General features: G+C 57.2%; 3 protein-coding genes across 9 annotated transcripts; 1 reads left to right on the forward strand and 2 right to left on the reverse strand.

The window, feature by feature from the left end:
• The first annotated feature begins 4007 nt into the window (after window positions 1-4007).
• Window positions 4008-10156, forward strand: TRIM28 (tripartite motif containing 28). 4 transcript variants are annotated; one of them, XM_036013385.1, is made up of 17 exons: window positions 4008-4668; window positions 5007-5122; window positions 5318-5450; window positions 6966-7101; window positions 7178-7294; window positions 7377-7491; window positions 7612-7758; window positions 7861-7975; window positions 8052-8158; window positions 8248-8284; window positions 8374-8422; window positions 8493-8742; window positions 8832-9151; window positions 9228-9351; window positions 9441-9527; window positions 9603-9740; window positions 9820-10156. In XM_036013385.1, exons 1-17 carry the CDS (start codon window positions 4308-4310, stop codon window positions 9994-9996), a joined length of 2529 nt encoding a protein of 842 aa, XP_035869278.1. In that variant the 5' UTR covers window positions 4008-4307; the 3' UTR covers window positions 9997-10156. The 4 variants fall into 4 exon arrangements, with proteins under 4 accessions (XP_035869278.1, XP_035869279.1, XP_028386252.1 ...); XM_036013386.1 differs by having other exon boundaries at window positions 8377-8422; XM_028530451.2 differs by having other exon boundaries at window positions 5010-5122.
• A 596-nt stretch (window positions 10157-10752) lies between these two features.
• Window positions 10753-13337, reverse strand: CHMP2A (charged multivesicular body protein 2A). 4 transcript variants are annotated; one of them, XM_028530491.2, is made up of 6 exons: window positions 13193-13331; window positions 12276-12485; window positions 11399-11578; window positions 11195-11325; window positions 11049-11110; window positions 10753-10957 (listed from the first exon to the last, which is right to left on the reverse strand). In XM_028530491.2, exons 2-6 carry the CDS (start codon window positions 12441-12443, stop codon window positions 10830-10832), a joined length of 669 nt encoding a protein of 222 aa, XP_028386292.1. In that variant the 5' UTR covers window positions 12444-12485; window positions 13193-13331; the 3' UTR covers window positions 10753-10829. The 4 variants fall into 4 exon arrangements, with proteins under 4 accessions (XP_028386292.1, XP_035869380.1, XP_035869381.1 ...); XM_036013487.1 differs by having other exon boundaries at window positions 10754-10957; window positions 12276-12492; window positions 13193-13337; XM_036013488.1 differs by having other exon boundaries at window positions 10754-10957; window positions 12276-12489; window positions 13193-13336.
• Window positions 13338-13805: 468 nt separating this feature from the next.
• Window positions 13806-16582, reverse strand: UBE2M (ubiquitin conjugating enzyme E2 M). The gene is made up of 6 exons (XM_028530497.2): window positions 16332-16582; window positions 15165-15259; window positions 14995-15033; window positions 14781-14884; window positions 14419-14482; window positions 13806-14333 (listed from the first exon to the last, which is right to left on the reverse strand). Exons 1-6 carry the CDS (start codon window positions 16438-16440, stop codon window positions 14193-14195), a joined length of 552 nt encoding a protein of 183 aa, XP_028386298.1. The 5' UTR covers window positions 16441-16582; the 3' UTR covers window positions 13806-14192.
• Between the last annotated feature and the right edge of the window lie 2338 nt (window positions 16583-18920).

Here is an 18920-nt window from a genome sequence, read left to right on the forward strand (position 1 = left end):
AAAAAGCTACAATCATGAAAAACTGACATCATTTACAGATAATAGTTCAAGAAACATGGGGATTGTCTCTGGTCAGGGTTGGCTTTAGCTTGTGTGTGTTTCATAGCAACAAGGCAGAGCAAGCCTCAAAGGAAACACTGTATATTCTTTCTCTGGCCAGATTCCTCCCCAGGAGCCTGTCTGTTCCAGTACAAGGTTGCAGCTGCCGCCAGAATAGTTCCCAGGCTGAGTCAGGCGGGGAGAGGAAAGCAGCCAAGAGACTAGGAGACTTTTACAGAAAGACTGAGAACTGAGGTTATGACAAAGCCAAGGGGTGAGGGTCGTTCTGCCCCTTCTCTGTAGACCCCTAAATCTTTCCCTGATAGCTTATCTCAACTGTGCCTGTCTTAGGTCACCCCTCCCTTGAGGGGTCTTACCCATCATTGGCTTAGCAGTCATCCACCTGAACCAAGCAGGGGGAAATGAGAGAGGCAGGGGCTGTGCTCCTGCCATGAGGAAATGTTCTGTCTCCTTAGTGGCTCATGTCCCCAAGGCCTTATCGCTTAATTGTAGCCTCGGGACCCTTGTTGTCCATTAACAGTTCTTGAAACCAGGCAGGATGACTCCCAACACCTGTCTTCCCTGGGGCCACACAGATTCCCTGGGAAGCAGCAGATGGAAGGGGGATGGGTACCCACTAAGCCCAGGACTGGTCTGGACTCATACAGGCTGTGGGGCTCTTGACACCACCTTCTTTTTGGGGATCCGTTTTCCATCTTTGAAATGTGGATTACAGTGGGTTGAAAAATGATCCCCAAGGATGTATACATTATAATCCCTCGAACCTGGAAGTGTTACCCTATAAGGAAAAAGAGCCTTAGCAATTTTGATTAAAGGTCTTGAAATGGGGAAGTTATCCTGAGTTATTTGGGTGGGCTTTCAATGTAAACGCACATGCATCCTTTTAGAAGCAAGGCAGGGGCAAATTTGACAACCATCTTAGTCTCCTTGGGCTGCCATAACAAAATACATAAAAATACTTCATAGATGAAGTATTTCAGCTGCTTAAAAAGCTGAAATACTTCTCATAGTTCTTGAGGCTGTGAAGTCCAAGACCAAGGGACTGGTAAGGTAGGTTTCACTGAGGCCTCTTCACTGGGCTTATAGGAAGCTGTACATTGCTGTGTGTTCACATGATCTTTGATTGTGACCAAGCTTTCTGGTATTTTTTCTTAGGAGGACACTGATCCCATCACAAGGGCCCCAGCCTCATGACCCAACCTAAGTCTAATTATATCCCAAAGGCCCCATCTCCAAGGGCATAGCACAAGGGCTAGGTTGAAACACATGTACTTAGTGGCAGGTACAATTCAGTCCATAGCAACAGCCCCCAGAGGAAAAGGCTGTGTGAAGATGTTTGTCTTGAAGACTGTCATGACAGAGCCATAGCTGTGGAACCCAGGATCCTCCCCTGGAGCCTCCAAAGGGGGAGCACGGCCTTGCCCGCAGTTTGGTTCAGAATTTTGGCTTCCAGCATTGTGAATTTGATTTAAGCCACCAAGTCTGTGATAATGTGTTACAGTAGCCACAGGTAACAGATGAAGGGACCGCGGTGATTTTAAAGGGGGATTGAGAGGATCTGGTGCCTTCTCTGCCTTGCCTGTAGTTTCAAGCTTGTCTTCTGCTTTCTGTCTCTCACCCGTCCATTCCCGCCCGCCCCCCCACCTTGAAATGGGAATCAGATCATGCCATTCCTACCTACAACTTAAAAATATCCCACTGAAAGCCACAGTGGCTGTGTTTATAATCACACGGCTAGCAGAAGACCCAAGCGCAAGTGTGGTTCATAGGAGAATGCAAAGCATGCACAAACAGAAGGGTATCTGAGTGACGGGACCCACATAACAAGTGCCACACACAGCCATATGGATGCATACTCTGGAATGAAGCCAGACAGGTTCCACATACAGACCAGCAAGGCTCGTCTGTAGAAGAACTCAGGATGGCCCTGGGTTATGAGGGCCATGGAGGATTCCTGGGCGCCAGAGACATTCCTTAAAAAAAAAAAGTTTACTTATTGATTTTTACAGTGAGAATAAGGGGTGGAGGGGGGAGAGAGAGAGAGACAGAAACTTTATTGTTCTACTTATTTATGCATTCATTAATTGCCTCTCAAATATGCCCTGACCAGGGATCAAAACCTCAACCTTGGCTTATTGGAATGACCCTCTAACGAACTGAGCTAGCAGGCCAGACAGCATAAGGTGACACTGACTGCTCTTTGGTGTGATCTACTGGGGGGACAGAGGCAGGATGTACCCAAGTTGTGTGGAACACCAGGACAAGTTGTGTTGGACCTCTGGATAGGCTGATTCCTCAGAGATGACCTCTGAGCAAGGTTTCTGCCCTTGCTACACCCACGCTAGATCAGCCAGTCCTGGGATGCCCTCTTGAGCTCCTGAGCTTGCCTGAGCCTGGTTTCTCCTTGATCCCACCCACCCCTAATGCTGTCTTGGCAATTCCAGAAGCCTGGTTTTCCCCATTTAGACAAGGGGTCTGGCAGTGGCTGCCATGTACTGGGAAGGAAAGGTCCTGAGTCCAGAAGGAGGAAGGAGGGACTTTTTAGGGAGAAGAGCATGGGCCTGTGGCAGGTCTTTGAAACCACAGGATCTGTTGCCAGTTTAGTCTAGGGCCTATAACAGAGGCCCAACTACCTCTAAGCACTTTCTACTACTCCTCAGCACATTTCCCTTCGTGCCTGGTCAACCTCAGGGCCTTTGCACTATTTTTTTTCTGCCTCAACTGTCCTTCCTGCAGCTGTTTAGAGGTACCCCTTAGGGGAGTCCCATTCCATACTTCTTACCATCACCTACTTATTTTGACTCTTTGGTCCCTGACAACCGATCCACGTCTGCCCCCCGTGATTTTGATGCCCAGCGCATGATGGAGTCATGGTAAGAGTCCTGCATATATTACTAAAGGACACCACACCTCACTCAGTTCCGTGTCAGGCACCGATTTTCCTTCCCAATCACCCAAGAGAGGTCCAGCCGGAGCCTGGGGCTGCAGACGAGAGGGGAGGGCCCCTAGGGGGGCGGAGCCTTACTGTTCGTAGCTGAGGGGGCGGGGCCGCAACAGGGCTGGAACAAAGGCCTGCGCTCAGACAAAGCACCCCCCACCCCCGGCCCCCAGCCCCGCCGGGAACAAAGGCAGGCCACACCCGCCCCGGGAGCGCCAGATATGCCTCAGTTGACGCCTGCGGGCGCCAAAGGAGACGATTGGGGGCTGCGCCTGTGACCCTACAGCTGAGTGCGTGCAAGCCGGAGAACGAGGGGAGGGTCTGCGTCTAGACACACAGGCCTTCCGGCTGTGCATCCCCTCCAGGGACGAAACCCTCGGATAGGATTCACCCCCAAGAATCTCCCATCAGAATTCGGCCACCGTTGAGGTTCAGGTTGCCCACCCGAAAAGGCATCGCAGACCTTTTGCTCTGTAGCTTTTTGGGAAAGTGGCAGGCTTCAGTGTTTCTCACGTTAAACAACAAAAACCCACAAGTCGGCCTCCTGGCTCTGAACGTCACTAGCCCCTGGGCTGTGGACCCTGCTGGCCTAACTCGTGCCCCGTATCTCCTCCAGGTCTCAGCACCGCCCCGTCACGCGAATGCCCGTGACGCAGCGACTGGAGACGTCTCCTCGCGGCCGTAAGGGCGGGGATTGAAGTGGAAGCTCGGACTGCAGACCCTCTGGCGAAGTACAGCTGCCTAACTATGGGGCAGAAGGAGGGGTACCAAGCTCTAACAACGAGGTGCGCCCCGCCCACAAACTAAGTGGAGGCGGTGACGACACAGATGCCCCGCCCCTGCCTCCAGGGTCGCGCCGCTGTGGGATAGGCGAAGGTGGGAGGATCGTACTATGGCGCTTGCGTACTCCTGTCTTTGCCAGCCACGGCCTATCCTAGTCCCACCCCCGGGAGCAAGATTTCCAGCGCGCATGCGCGGCGGCGTCGGCGCCAGTTATTTCTGTCCCGCCCCCCGGCCTGGGCTCTTTCTGCGAGTGGGCGCGCGGTCGAGCGGTCGTTCGCGTGGCGCGTGTCGTGGGTCTCCGAGGCCTCTGAGGAGGGAGCGTGAGTGGCGGGGGCAAGAAGCGAACAGGCAGTAGCGGACCGGGCCTCTGCAGCGCCCCGCGCGCAGCGGGCGGCGGCCCAGGCGGCGCTCGGCCTCGCAGCGGCGGCTGCGACCCAGCCGTTGGCGGCGAGTGTGTCTGCGCCTGCGCGGCGGGTCCCCCAGCCCCTACTCCCCCCCCCCCCCGGGCGCCCACGGCGGCGTGAGAATGGCGGCCTCGGCGGCAGCGGCCTCGGCGGCGGCGGCAACAGCCTCCTCTAGCAGCCCGGGACCTGGCGAGGGGTCGGCGGGCAGCGAAAAGCGTGCCCCCGCCGCGGCCGCAGCTTCGGTTGCGGCATCTGCCTCGGGTTCGGCCTCCGCTTCGGCTTCGGCGTCGTCGCCCGCGGGGGGCGGTGGCGAGGCGCTGGAGCTTCTGGAGCACTGCGGCGTGTGCCGGGAGCGCCTGCGGCCGGAGCGGGAGCCACGCTTGCTCCCCTGTTTGCACTCGGCCTGCAACGCCTGCCTCGGACCGCCGGCGCCCTCCTCCGCCAACAGCGCGGGGGACGCTGGGGCGGCGGGCGATGGTGCCGGTGAGTCCCGTCCGGCCCCTCCCCCATCTATGGCCTGCAATCCGGACTAGGCGGTCAGATCGGGGGTTCATTTTCAGCGTAGGGGTGGTGAGATACTGCCTGATTGGGATAATAGTGATTAGAGGGATGGTGGGCCGGATTGGGTTCCGGTAGTAGGGCCTTGGCGGTGCGATGAGATGGGGCGTTTGCTTTTCAATTCGACAAACCAGTTTGGCCCCTGCTGTGGGAGGGGAGGGGCTTGTCCGGCACCGACCGTGGTTGGGGTCCAGTGGTGGGGGTGGGGTGGCTTTAAGTCCTGAATGTGAACGTGCAATGGTTTGGTTGGTTCCTACTCTTCACAGTTGTGGACTGTCCCGTGTGTAAGCAGCAATGTTTCTCCAAAGATATTGTGGAGAATTATTTTATGCGCGACAGTGGCAGCAAGGCTCCTACTGACTCCCAGGATGCGAATCAGGTATGTCCTGCCTTAGCAGGAGGTTTTGGCCATGGGGACTGGGTACTATCCCAGGCACATGGTTACCAGCTCCAGGCTTTACTTTGGCTCTGGGCTGGCCATAAAGGTAAAAAGCACTACTTTGCCTTAAGTTCTTTGGGATGTAAATGCAGACCTATTTGGTGTTTGTTTTCTGACTCTCCCTTTGCCCAGCAGTGCTGCACCAGCTGTGAGGATAACGCCCCTGCCACCAGCTATTGTGTGGAGTGCTCCGAGCCGCTGTGTGAGACTTGTGTAGAGGCACACCAGCGGGTGAAATATACCAAGGACCACACTGTGCGCTCCACTGGTACGCAAGGTGGACAGGGTGGCTCAGGCTGCCTTTGTATTTTTGCCGTCAGCTGTGTTTGATGAGGTTGCAGGTGGTGGGAAGAGACTCTGGAGCTTCTTTAGGGGGGGTCACTGCTTAAAAATCTGGGTGGCAGAGCTGTGTTGATTCTGGGGCTTTGGTGTGTAGTCTGCTGGTCCAGGTGGGAAAAGAAAGGTCACAGGCACGTGCAGACAATGAAATGCAGGGTGTCTGACAAAGGATGTGAAGGGCACCCTGGTGTTGCCTGGTGCCTGACCTAAGGCTCTAGGAGAAAGGCCTCTGGGCCAGAACAGTGTCTTGACAAGCTGGGAGAGCCTTTAGGTCCTTAGTGACCGTGAATTCTGGAAGTGGTTTTTCTTTAGGGTGTATGTGCCAGGTTTCCAGATGTATATGTAAATGTGCTGGCAGTGGTATGAAGATGGTTATAACAGCTTTCTGAATCCGCCTTGATTTTTGGTCTGCATCTTACCACGAGTGGCCTTTTGGTAGCCATATCACGGCTGCTCCAGACCAGAGGACAGTACTGGTGGGAAGATGAGGATGGAGATGGTGGCTGTGGGGCGTGAAGCACCAGGAGGGAAAAGCAGGTGTCCACAGGTAATTCTGGGTTTTAGGGAAGGGTCAGGGTGCAAGAGAAGGCAATATTGGAGGAGCCGAAGCCAGGTTTGTCTCAGTGTCACATAGCTCAGGCTGGGTTGGTGTAGCCAGGGGGCTTTGGGGATTGGAGAGGAAAGAGGAATGGACTTCCAAGCAGCATTCTAATGGTGACAGACTCTGGGGCAGGACAGGAGGGCATCCACATGGTGTCTTGTTGTTTGGGTGTTAATTGGGCACCTTCCCCCACAGTGAGAAGGGGTCCTGACACCTTTCTGAGGGTCCTGGTCTTATAATCTCATCACTTAGTGTGAGAAGGCTCTGAAGGGCCTGTGGGTTTTAAGAGGGTCATGGCCTCTTAACAGAGGGGAGAGGAAGGATCACCAGGTCTGGCTCCTGAGGAACTTGTCTGGATGGTAGTCTAGGTCCTGGTTTGCTTTCTGTGTGCCAGAGAGCAAATATTGTTTGTCCTGGGACATGCATTAGCCAGATTCTGCTCCTCTGTTGGACAGAATCTGCTGTGGGTGCAGGTGAAAGGGGCCTAGGTGGGGGGGTGTGGAGTTGGAGGCATAGAAGTTCTCCAGTGTCTCTGGAGACTACTCCAGTAGAGGAACAGCAAGGGATGGTCCCCAAGCCATGATCTTCACACTTTGTCACAGCCTGAGCTGAAAGGGAGATGGATTTGTTGGGGGTAGGGGGTGCGTGGTCGCTTGATTAGGCTTGGGTTAGAGAGTTTTGAGAGCAAAGATCTGGTTGCCAGGGCTCTTCCCTGGCCACTGTTGCAGGGCCCTCTATGTTTCATAATAGATAGTTCAGGGCTGCAGGACAGGCAGGGAGTGAGACCCCCTGACTTGGAGGGACTGAGCATGAGTTTCTCTCCTTATGGTACTCATTCCCTAGGACCAGCCAAGTCCCGAGATGGTGAGCGCACGGTGTACTGCAATGTGCACAAGCACGAGCCCCTCGTGTTGTTCTGTGAGAGTTGTGACACCCTCACCTGCCGAGACTGCCAGCTCAACGCCCACAAGGACCACCAGTGAGTCCTGAGGCAGGGGCAGGGGCTCTGCCTGGTCCCATGCTCAATGCCCAGGCCCACCTCTGTCTGCCCTCAGATACCAGTTCCTGGAGGACGCAGTGAGGAACCAGCGCAAGCTCCTGGCCTCGCTCGTGAAGCGCCTTGGGGACAAGCATGCGACGCTGCAGAAGAACACCAAGGAGGTTCGCAGCTCGTAAGTGGATGCTTGGGCCATGGGGGTGTCCCCAGGTGAGCACCTGCCTGACTGGACCTCACCTGGCCCACCCTCATCCCAGGATCCGCCAAGTGTCTGATGTGCAGAAGCGTGTACAGGTGGATGTTAAGATGGCGATTCTGCAGATCATGAAGGAACTGAACAAGCGCGGTCGGGTGCTGGTCAATGATGCCCAGGTACACTTGCAGGGAGGGTCCTGGGGACTGGCACCCTCTGCTGGCTGCTTATGCCCTCCTTATGTGGGGAGGGATCCTTGGGGCCTCTTGCTTCCTGATGCCACCTCTTCGTACTCACAGAAGGTAACGGAGGGGCAGCAGGAGCGCCTGGAGCGGCAGCATTGGACCATGACCAAGATCCAAAAGCATCAGGAGCACATCCTGCGTTTCGCCTCATGGGCCCTGGAGAGTGACAACAATACTGCTCTTCTGCTGTCCAAGAAGTTGGTGTGTGCTGGGCATACCTAGGTGATGGGCTATAGGCAGGTGCTGCCAGCATCCTGGTGCCTTGTTCACTATCTCAGAGCTCATACAGTGCCCCACCCCCAGATCTACTTCCAGCTGCACCGCGCCCTCAAGATGATCGTGGACCCTGTGGAGCCACATGGCGAGATGAAGTTCCAGTGGGACCTCAATGCCTGGACCAAGAGCGCTGAGGCCTTTGGTGTGTCTTGGTCTTCCCCTTGCTGCACTTGCCATCTCTCTAGGCACTGCGCCTTACGTCTGTTTCCCTCTCGCAGGCAAGATTGTGGCAGAGCGCCCTGGCACCAACTCAACAGGCCCTGCGCCCATGGCCCCTCCACGGGCTCCAGGGCCCTTAAGCAAGCAGGGCTCTGGCAGTAGCCAGGTGAGCAGGGGAAGGGGGATCTGGAGGGAGGAGTGGGGCTTGGTCTCTGGGGCACCTGCCCACTCAGGTCCAACCTGCTTTGCCCGTAGCCCATGGACGTGCAGGAAGGCTATGGCTTCGTGTCAGGTGAGTAAGTCTGATCTGCCAGTAGGGGGGATAGCTGCAGTGTGCTAACTCTACCTTCCTACCCACTGTGTTGTCCTCTGTATTTCTAGCAGACGATCCTTACATGAGTGCAGAGCCTCACGTGTCAGGCATGAAACGGTGAGTGTGGCTGTCCTTTTGAGCCGGGTGGCCAAATGGACAGGGTGCTCACACCAAGCCACGTTCACAGGTCCCGCTCAGGTGAGGGTGAAGTGAGTGGTCTCATGCGCAAGGTGCCACGGGTGAGCCTGGAGCGCCTGGATCTTGACCTCACAGCTGACAGCCAGCCGCCAGTCTTCAAGGTCTTCCCAGGCAGCACCACTGAGGATTATAACCTGATAGTTATTGAGCGTGGGGCTGCAGCTGCAGCTGCTGGACAGCCTGGAACTGCGCCCGGGGCCCCTGGGGCCCAGCCCCTCCCTGGCATGGCCATTGTCAAGGTGAGTCTGCCTCCAAGTCACTGTGGCTGGAAAATAAATGACATCTGCCTAGGTCAGAAATGTGCTGAATCCCTAGCATTTCATTTCAGGAGGAAGAGACAGAGGCTGCTATTGGAGCCCCACCTGCAGCCACTGAAGGCCCTGAGACCAAGCCTGTGCTGATGACCCTGGCAGAGGGCCCGGGTGCTGAGGGCCCCCGCCTGGTCTCACCCAGTGGCAGCACTAGCTCTGGCCTGGAGGTGGTGGCTCCAGAGGGCACTTCAGCCCCCACTGGTGGTCCAGGTGCCTTGGATGACAGTGCTACCATATGCCGTGTCTGCCAGAAGCCAGGCGACCTGGTCATGTGCAACCAGTGCGAGTTTTGCTTTCACTTGGACTGCCATCTGCCAGCCCTGCAGGATGTGCCAGGGTGCGAGGCTGTTGGATGTGCTTGGGGGGCGGGGGTATGCCAGATCTGCACAGTTCCTCACTCTTGCCTCCTGTAGGGAGGAGTGGAGCTGCTCACTCTGCCACGTGCCACCTGATCTGAAGGAGGAGGATGGCAGTCTGAGCCTGGATGGTGGCGATAGCAGTGGTGTGGTGGCCAAGCTCTCGCCAGCCAACCAGCAGGTGAGGGTTGGGCCATTCCCTTGGCTGCCCAGCAGCTGCACAAACTCCCACCCCCAGTGGCTTTGACATCTTCCCCCAACCGTCTACAGAAGTGTGAGCGTGTCCTGCTGGCCCTGTTCTGCCACGAGCCCTGCCGTCCTCTGCACCAGCTGGCCACTGACTCCAGCTTTTCTGTGGTAATTCCTGGGACCTGGGGGGCTGGGGGCAGGGGCTGCCAGGCCTCACCTTCATCCTGTGGTCTCTGTCTGTAGGATCAACCTGGTGGTACTTTGGACCTGACGCTGATCCGCGCCCGTCTCCAGGAGAAGTTGTCGCCCCCCTACAGCTCACCTCAAGAGTTTGCACAGGATGTGGGCCGAATGTTTAAGCAGTTCAACAAGCTGACAGAGGTGAGCCTGTGGAGGGGCTGGGGCAGGGGCAGGGGCAAAGGGGAGATCAGGGAACCACCCCCTCCATCTGCCTGTCCAGGACAAGGCGGATGTGCAGTCCATCATCGGCCTGCAGCGCTTCTTCGAGACTCGCATGAATGAGGCCTTTGGTGACACCAAGTTCTCAGCTGTGCTGGTGGAGCCCCCACCGCTGAGCCTGCCTGGTCCAGGCCTGAGTGCCCAGGAGTTGTCCAGTGGTCCTGGTGATGGCCCGTGAAGCTGGTCCCCCTGGGCCAGCTCAGCCTGCCTGGGTCTTGTTCTCTCAACCCCATCCTTTCCTTCTGGTGGCCTGGCTCGCACTCCTTGGTAGCCCCATTTCCCAGCCCCTCACAATACGGTTTTTACTTCTGTGGATTTAATAAAAACTTCACAAGTTCCTTGGGCCGTGGTCAGTGGGGGCAGTGTTCCTAGGACCTGCTCTCTGCCTGTATCTATGCTTCCCTGAACTTAGGTGGGCTGAGTAGGGATATGGGCACTTTCCCCCCAGCCATTTGCATGTCCAGGGGAGTGGGGAGGAGTATCCCAGTTTGGCTTCAGTGATATGAACACCAGGTGTTCGGGAGGATACACACATCTCTCAAATGAAGAAAAGCTATGCCTGTAAGTGGGCTGTCACAGATCTGTGGCTGTGCAGGGTGAAGCCTCAGTTGTGTGAGACATAGTGGACCTGGTCCAGTGGCTATAACCACTTCTGTGAGCTGGGTGGGGAGACTGCCACCCTGCCAAGCTCAATTGGGAAGTATGTCCCTGGCAGATAGGATTAAGTTTCCAGGAATGCACCATCTTGGGGTAATAGGGTTACAGCCCACATACTCGATTTCTGGGAGGAGTTAGTCCATTCCAGCCCACACACAACTCATCTGGTACTTCATCACTTGATATCCATGCTGACTGGCCCACATGGAGCCTTGAGAGTAACTCCTAAGGGACCCCAGACTGGCCCACAAGAGGCCAGCCACACAGGCCTAGGAACTAGTGTCCAATCTCTTTTATTACAGAAAGGGCACAGTGAAAAAGCATTGACTGGGCCCTTGGGGTGGCCTGGGGCTGTTAGTCTCTCCGCAGGTTCTTTAGGCGTTCTTCTAGGTCTGCATCAGCATCCACCAAGGCTGAGGCTGCGGCCTCCGCTTTCTTCCCGCCAGTTGCCACGCTGAGGGAGCCTCCAGTGGAGGGGAGGTCTGTGGAGACAGAGGGTTAGAGATGCTAGGGAGCAGGGATGGGGATGGGGGAGGGGTATGGGGAACCAGGCTCAAGGTTTGTAGCACTCACTGGACAGCTCATCTGTCAGGCTCAGTCCCAGTTCGTCCAGGACCTGGGACACAACAGCATCACTGAGGAAGAAAGAGGGAACTCTTGAGAAAGTCAGTCCCCCTGAGGGCCAGGCCTCTACCTCCAGCCCCCACCTCTCCACAAACCTCTCCTCTTCATCCTCCTCATCACCCATGGCATCATCAATGGCGTCGTTCATCATCTCCTCTTTCATGTCCATGATCTCCGCCTGCCGTTCAAACTCCATCATGATCTTCTGGATCTGGGGCAATTTCAGCTGCAAGTGGGGGGAGGATGAGTATGGGCCCTGAGGTTGGGGCTGGTAGTGATGGGTTTGGGGAGAGACACACCTGTCTGTTCATGGTGCCCATGGCCTTGGTGACGCCTTTCATGGCTTGCGCCATTGAGTTGTTAGACTTGAGTGTCTGGATCTTGAGGGACACAGCCTGGATGTTGGCCCGCATCAGCACAAACTTACGCACATAGCGACGTGTTCGAACCAGGTCCTTTGCCATGATGCGCACAGCATCCTGAGGAGGGGACAAAGGTGGCAGGGAGCCACCATTCCCATGGAAGTGTTCAGAGAATTCCCTGTGGTTAAACTGCTCACTGCTCCCTCCCAGCCATTCCAGGCTCCTCTAAGCTGCTCACTTCTATGACCCTCTGGCAGGAGTCCCTCCTTTGCTTTAAAACACCCATTCCTGAATTTTCACTCTGGCCAAAGAATCCCCCTCCTCCCCCTCTACGTCACTTACCCAAAGCTCAGCTGTTGACTCTCTAAACCTCTTCCTGGCCTTGCCTATCCCAGGAAATGGCACCACCTCCTCAACTCAGCTGCTCAGGCCCAAACTCCTCACCAACCACAGGCTCTGCTCATTATTGGTTCAGGCAGGCTGTCCTCCACCTGCAGGTCAGAGTGTACTCCAGGCCTTGTTTCCTGCAGTAAACCCTTCCTGTCTTTCAAATGAGCTCACCTACACTCCTTATCTAGTACTTGCTGCTTCAGTCTCCACTGGCTATCTTCATTCTTCAAGATTTGCCCCGGATATCACCTCCCAAGACACAGGCTTTATAGACTCCCAAACTAGGAAGGTCCTGTTTACCCTCCACTCCATTTCACTCAAAGCCCCTGCCTGTTGGTGTCCCTTTCTGCTTGCTGTCATAGTAGTGCCTGACCACGCAATAGCACCTAGTTCTGTGTCCCAGCTCCTGCCCAACTAAGCTCACCATCTGGCCCTGCTTGGCCATTTTCTTGATGTCTGCGATGATTTTCTTTTCCTGGGTCTCTAGCTTCTGTCGCTCACGGTCCAGCTCTCGCATGGCGCGGTTCAAGGCTCGTTGGTTCTGCCGCAGCAGCTCCTCCGGCGTTTTCCGGCGCCCAAACAACAGGTCCATGGAGGCAGGAGCCCGCTGGTGGGCCTGGGACTAGTGCGAAACCTAGCTTACGGTCGGCATGGGTCCCCAAAAAGTGGCAAGAGGCAGAATGTACGGAGGGGCGGGACCAGGGGGGTTGTTCAAGATGGGAAAGGGAAAGCAGGGAGACAGGGTGTAGTGAATGGAAGACTAAAACAGTGCTACCGGAAACAACGGGGTGGTCCTAGGGTCACAGTGGGGACAGCTAGGCCTAAAAGCCATCACAACGATCCTATACCAGCCCCTTCATCACAGTGCCTCAAGTAGGCTCTAGGCTTCCGCCTCTCCCTCCAGACAGGGGTGACGCCCTGTTGTCTCTAATGGACGGAGACTGGAGGTGGATGGTTGGGGGTAAACGGGCATTTGGGACCCTGCGCGGCAGGGTAGTGGGAGTCCCTCATGGGAGGGCAGGATACGTGGAGGCCCTGAGTACTAAGCTGACAGCGAATGGACAGCATTCAGATCCGGGGACTCAAAGTTGAGGGAACCTCTGTGCTGAGAGTACATTTAGAGACATCGGAGAACCCTGTAAACCGAGGGCTGCACAATGGGCGGGGGGTGTCCACTCAGGCCAGGGTCTGGGGGCGGTGGGAGCCCTGCGCACTGAGAGCAAGGTGGCGACGCATACCCTGACGGTGAGCCACGGTCCCAGGACGCCCCGGTGAAGAGGCCCTCGTATTTGGCTGCCCACGCACCCACCCGGGACCCGAGGCCCGGTAGGGGCCACTCACCGAAGCTGGGACGGGGGCCCACTTCCGCTTCCGGGTTACGAGCTTCTTGCTCGGTTCCCGGGCGCGGTGGTCTACGACAAACCCTCCGGTTCTGTGGCCTCTGCAGTCGCCGCCTTTTCCGGAGTAAACGACCAGGCGTCACAGGCCCCGCCTGCTCCGGGACGTGGGGGGCGTGGCTTGAGCGCGCGCGTGCGCTCACACCCTGTAACAGACCGGCGCCGAAGTGCATGCGCACTAGCTTCGTTTCTCCGCAGCAGGCCAAATATGTGCACAAGTTCGAGTCCCGCCGCACGAAACCGAGTCACGCCCGGGAGTATGAGACCCCGCAATGTTGGTACACCTTCCAAGGTCTTCCCCGACACACTTCGGAGGTCGTACATCCCATCATGTAACTCATTACTTGGCCCAGTTTTCAAGGGACTTTGACCCTCTCCTTGATGTATATGGACCTCAGGCACCTGGTAGCACCAGGCAAGGTTTCCCCCATTGGCCCACACGCCCATGGCAAAAGGGAGTGGCGGCGGTGATTGTGCAAACTTTCCCCCAAGCTGATATACCCGCCATGGACATCAGCAGCCCCTTCCAACCCCACAGAAGGAAGAGGCAGAGGCCATGCAGTAACATTCCCCTTTAATAGCCTGGTGCGACCTCCAGTGGTGAAGGGTTGGGGTGGCAGGGCCCCAGCCACCCAGTCTCCTTGGCCACCCACCCCAGAACCCAGAGTGGCGGGGGCTGGACGGCACCCAGCGGGGGGCTAGACAAGCCAATTCATTTCCCATCGCTGAGCGGGTTGGGGTTGGGGGTGGGGAGGCAGCGCCGACCTTAATCACATGGTGGTTAAAAAAAAAATAACTAGGAGCGGGTGGCAGGAAGGGGAGGCAAGGCTGGGGCATGGGATTCCCCCACCTGCTGCCCCATGCCCACCACCTGTGGCCCCTAATAAATATTTGCAGGGGACGCCGGGGCTGGTGGCCCTGGCAGGGGTGGGTGTGCGCCAACCCTATTTCAGGCAGCGCTCGAAGTAAGTGGAGCCGATGTAGCCACCCCTCATGGAGCGCTGCACATTCTGCTCAAACAGCCGCCGGTTGTTCTGCAGGACCTCAGCGGCCTCCTTGTTCAGTGGATCTTCAGGGTTGGGCTCCTGCAGCCAGTGTGGGTGAGGGTCAACAGGTCCAAGGGGTAGGGAGACCAACTTCTCCAAGCCCTACCCACCCAACCCTACTCACCAAGAAGAGATACTGCAGGCCATAAATTATGGAGTTTATCGTAAGGACTGGCTTCCAGTCCTCTCTGTGGGCAGAGAGCATGAGGTTCAGGGACCAGTGGGTGGGAGGCTGCCACAGACCCTGCTGGGACTGGACAGGTCAGGCACAGGACAGTGTGGATGTGAGGCTAGGGGGAGGGCACAGAGCGGCACAAGCCAGGGAGAAAGTCAGGGTCATGCCATGAGGAAGAACTCTTGGAAATGAAGAGACACAGGAACACAGACCACAGGGGGAGGGAAGGGATGGAAACTGATTTAGTGCATGGCCATGAGGTGGCCTGGCAGGCAGGACTGGGGAGAGCAATGGAGGGCCAGTGCCTTCACCTGAGAATGTTGAGGCAGACGTTGCCCTCGAGGTCAATGTTGGGGTGATAGACCATCGTCTCACACTTCACCTTGGGGGGGTCATGCGGGTAACCCTGGCCCACCTGGCTCCAGGAAAAGAGGGGAGGTGGATAGTGTCCCGGCAGTGCCTGGGTGGAGCCAGACCTGTTACCTTCTCAGCCCAGGAAGCCACCCCTGCCCACCTGGGACTCACCTTAAAACTGAACACAAACTTCCCACTCTTATAGAAGCCCTGTGAGAGGAGAGAAGAGAAAGGCCTCAGGCCCCCATCCTGCAGGGCCTGGCAGGTGAACCAGGTCTCCCTATTCAAGATGGGGCCACGGCCTACCCAGTGCCTGGGAGTCTGGATAAGTGTGCCCTCACCTCATCAGGACAGATAACCAGCTTGAAGTTGAGGAGGTCATCTGGGTCTGAGAAGCTGATGTCACACGTCTTGGGCAGGTTCAGCTCGTTTATGTCTGCGTTTACACAGCAGAGAAGCACAAAGAGAGGGAAAGGGGAGGAGAGAAGAGGGTGATCAGAGCAGGGAAGGTGCCAGCAGAGATCCTATTGTCTCCTCCAGGACCCCAGGGCTCTGTCCTGGGCTGTGTCCCACACCCCCAACCCTGTCCCTACTTTCTGCTTCCCAGTCTCCAAGCAGGATCTTCTGGATCCACAGCACAGCCCAAACATGCAAACATGCTCTAGCATCTGCCCTGGAATAAACTCCAACTTCTCTGAACTCCCAGCTCCAAATCCTTGTACCCAATAGCTAGGACCCCATCTCAGCTCCTAACAGTCCTGATGCCCAGGTGGTCCCCAAGAGCCTCTGACTATCCCAAATCCCAGGATCCCCAGCCACAACTTTCACTATTTAGTTGGATTCTGCTAATCACTACCTGTCCACTGAATCCCAAGGGCCCTGCCACTCATACCCTACAACATTCCCTCACCAATCCTGGGTCTCCATCATCCCTCTGCTCTCCTCTCTACCTGTCACCCCAAATCCAGGTTCCTATCTAACCCCCAGACCAGTGAGTTCCCAGCCCCGCCAACCTATACCGCTCTTGACTCTCCTGGCACCCATCATCCTTTCCTCCACCACCTGTCACCCAAACTCTTCAGACCCCAGAACCTACTCCATCCCATCTGAGTCTCAGATTCCCAGTGACCCCAGCATAATCACAAAAATCCTCTCCCACTTTTATCCCCAGTACCCGGCCCCTAGTATCCCCATGTTCTCTTCCTGCCATCCAGGTTCTCGTCTGACCCCCAGACTCAGTCCCTAGTCCCCAATACCAGACTTTCTAAGTATCCTAAGTGCCCCATCCTGTGCCCCCAATCTCTTACCCTCCAGTGACTGCATTATCCCACCTCTGATCCTCCCATCACCCCAAAGTCCAGGCCCTGACCTCTGACTCTCCACATCCACGGCCCCTCAATTTCGGCTACCACTGACCCCAGGAGAGCGCGTTACCCAACTCCTGACTCCCTCTTTACCCCATCCCATGCCCTGACTTCCGACCCCCACCCCCACCCCTGACCCCCTACCCTTCTGGATCCGCAGCTGCGCCGCCGACGCCTTCTTGCTGCTGCCCTTGGTGCCGCCCGCCGACTCCTCCTCCTTCTTCTGCTGCTTCAGCGAGAACAGCTTGATCATCCTGCTGCCGCCGCCGCCGCCGTTGCGGGGCCCGGGACCCCGGCCACCCGGCCCCCCGCCGCCGCCCGCGCCGCCTCCGCCACTAGGACCGGCCGACGCGGCCTCCTCCTCTGCTGCCGCGGCCCCTCCGGCCTGCCGCGCCGCTCCGCGCCCACCGCGCGGCCCGCGTCGGCTCCCGTAGTCCGGCTCCGGCCTGGCCCGGCGCCTCGGCCTCGCTCGGCAGTGCTCGGGCTGACTCGGCTGCTTCCGGCCCGCTCGGCCCCGCCCCCACCCAGCCGCTCTCTCCGCCCCCTCGCCCGCTCCGGTCTCTCAGGCCCAGCTGCGGCTGCTGACACGGGCTCCCTGGGTCGCGCCGCTTGCCCGTTCTCTCGTTTCCTCCGCGAAGAGGATGTGGCTCGAGGTGGAGGGAGGCGGCGGCGGCCGTGTACTGGAGTAGGCTCGGCTTTTGCGGGAGCGGCAGCGTCGGCGCGGAGGTCCGCAACGGCCTCGGGCTCCCCACTACTTCGGAAATTTCCGCCGCCAGCTCGCCTCGGCTCTTCCCGCCGGGCCTGCTCTGTGCGCCTGCGCAGCCGCAGCCTTCACTGCCGCTCTCCTCCTTGTCCCCGCCCAGTGTTGCTCAGCTTTGGGGCTTAGAGTTCGGGTATTTTCGGCTGAGCTCGAGTATTTCCGCTGATGCGGTCGTGTCTCGCTCCCTTCCGGGAACGCTCACGGAGCCCAGGAAAGGGGCGCCATCATTAAGTAGGGCAGATGCGGGTTGCTTCACTAGCGGTACGGCGATTCTCACTTGCCATACTGCAGACTGCGGCGGAGGTTGCTCAAACGAGGCTTTTGTCCCGGTGGTCACTAACAGAGGCGTTGTGATTACGGCGGGCGGTAGCCTGAGACTAGTCAGGGATGTTGAACTGAGGGTACAGGGTGACCCAGCGCAAACCCGACAGCCCGCTCGCGGAGATTTTAGTTGAGTTAACTAACATGTGTTGTGTCTGAGTGGTCATGAACCATGGAGAGTTCTGCAGTGAGGGGAGGACTTGGAAGGGTGAGGCCACTTTTCGCGTGTATCCTGAATTCCAGCGGCGCGCAGAGCGTCATGGGTGGACCCAGCCTCCCTCCAATCACAGCTCAGGGTGCCCTGGAGGGCGGGCGGAAGTGGCGTCGGACGGTTCTGCGATTTTCGACTGTCACCGCGGAAACCGTCTGGCGGCTGAGGATCTTCCGCGCCGGGGTCTGGCGGTTGCGGGCGCCTGGCACTCTGCTCAGGCCTTCCCCGTCCCAGAGTGACGCACGCGACACGTTCCCTCCCGGCATTGAGAAGACATGCCGTAACCGCCCGGAGCGTTGTGGGAAACGCGGTTTCGATGGTCCTGTTGGGGTCGCGCTGGGATAAGCTCCGCAGTTCCAGGCTCGTGTTTCTTACCTCCGCGGAGCAGCCCTGACGCTCTCATCCCCAGCGCCTCCTTGGTCCTGACTCGGGCATCACCCCAGCCTCTGTCCGCAGCTCAGTGAGTCGCCTCCCACCTTACCGAATTTTGGTCTGTCGACCTTCCCGGCTGCAGCCTCCACGTAGACTCTGCTCCGTGAGTGCTGAGCCTTGGTGTCTTTTGGCTCAGTGGACTGATACCACCTGTTTTTCTGTAACCGCTTCCCTTTCCAGCCTTTCCGTTCTCAATGGCACCAACTCACGTGCACCCTTCAGAACCCTGGTTGTCCCAGTCGCACATTCCCAGCATCATCCCTTGAGTTCCTTGAGAACGATGTGCTGAGGTGAGAATGGGGGCTCAGAACCCTCAGACAGCCCAGGTTTGGGGCTGACATGCTTGCAACCATCCCAGTGTTCTCAGGCTTCAGACATGACTGGTCCTGGTTACCAGACTCAGCTCTCTTCCTCTAAATCTTCTACTCTGTTCTTGTCAGCCGCTCTGTTCTTGCTGGTTATTTTTGTTAAAGCTGTCTTCACGTGAGGGTTGGTGACCAAAGACTCAGGGGTAGTTCCTTTTGGCTAGCGTGGTGCATGTGTCCACCCTCAGGCCTGTTGCTGAAGCCCGTCTGCTGCAGGCCCATGTAGGTTCTCTGGAGAGGTGACACTGGACTTGTGTGGTCTCTAACATTGTGACTTTGACTCAACAGTGCAAAAAATGCTGGGAAAAGGAGTCCATGGGGGCTGGACCAGAGAGAGAGGGGATGGCTAAACTGAGGCAGGAGACTGGGTTGGAAGTGGTGTGGCTATGTCTTTCTTTACTCTTATCCAATTGGCAAAAGGGGACAGGTGTTTTGTGTGTTGAGGGTGCGTGTAGCCCCTGGGCCTGCAGCCTCCCTGGAGGCAGCAGAGGGTTTGGCATATGCAGAGGCCCTGAGGGAAGCTAGGGTCAGAGATGTGGAAGGAGGAGTGAGGGTGGAAGTGCACCTGGGGGTGTTAGCATAGCCACTGCAAGCTGACACTGGGAAGATGTCCATTTTGAAACAGCAGGTCAGGAGCAGGTGGC

The sequence above is a fragment of the Phyllostomus discolor genome, chromosome 12, assembly GCF_004126475.2.
Source record: "Phyllostomus discolor isolate MPI-MPIP mPhyDis1 chromosome 12, mPhyDis1.pri.v3, whole genome shotgun sequence".
In the NCBI taxonomy this organism is placed as follows: domain Eukaryota; kingdom Metazoa; phylum Chordata; class Mammalia; order Chiroptera; family Phyllostomidae; genus Phyllostomus; species Phyllostomus discolor.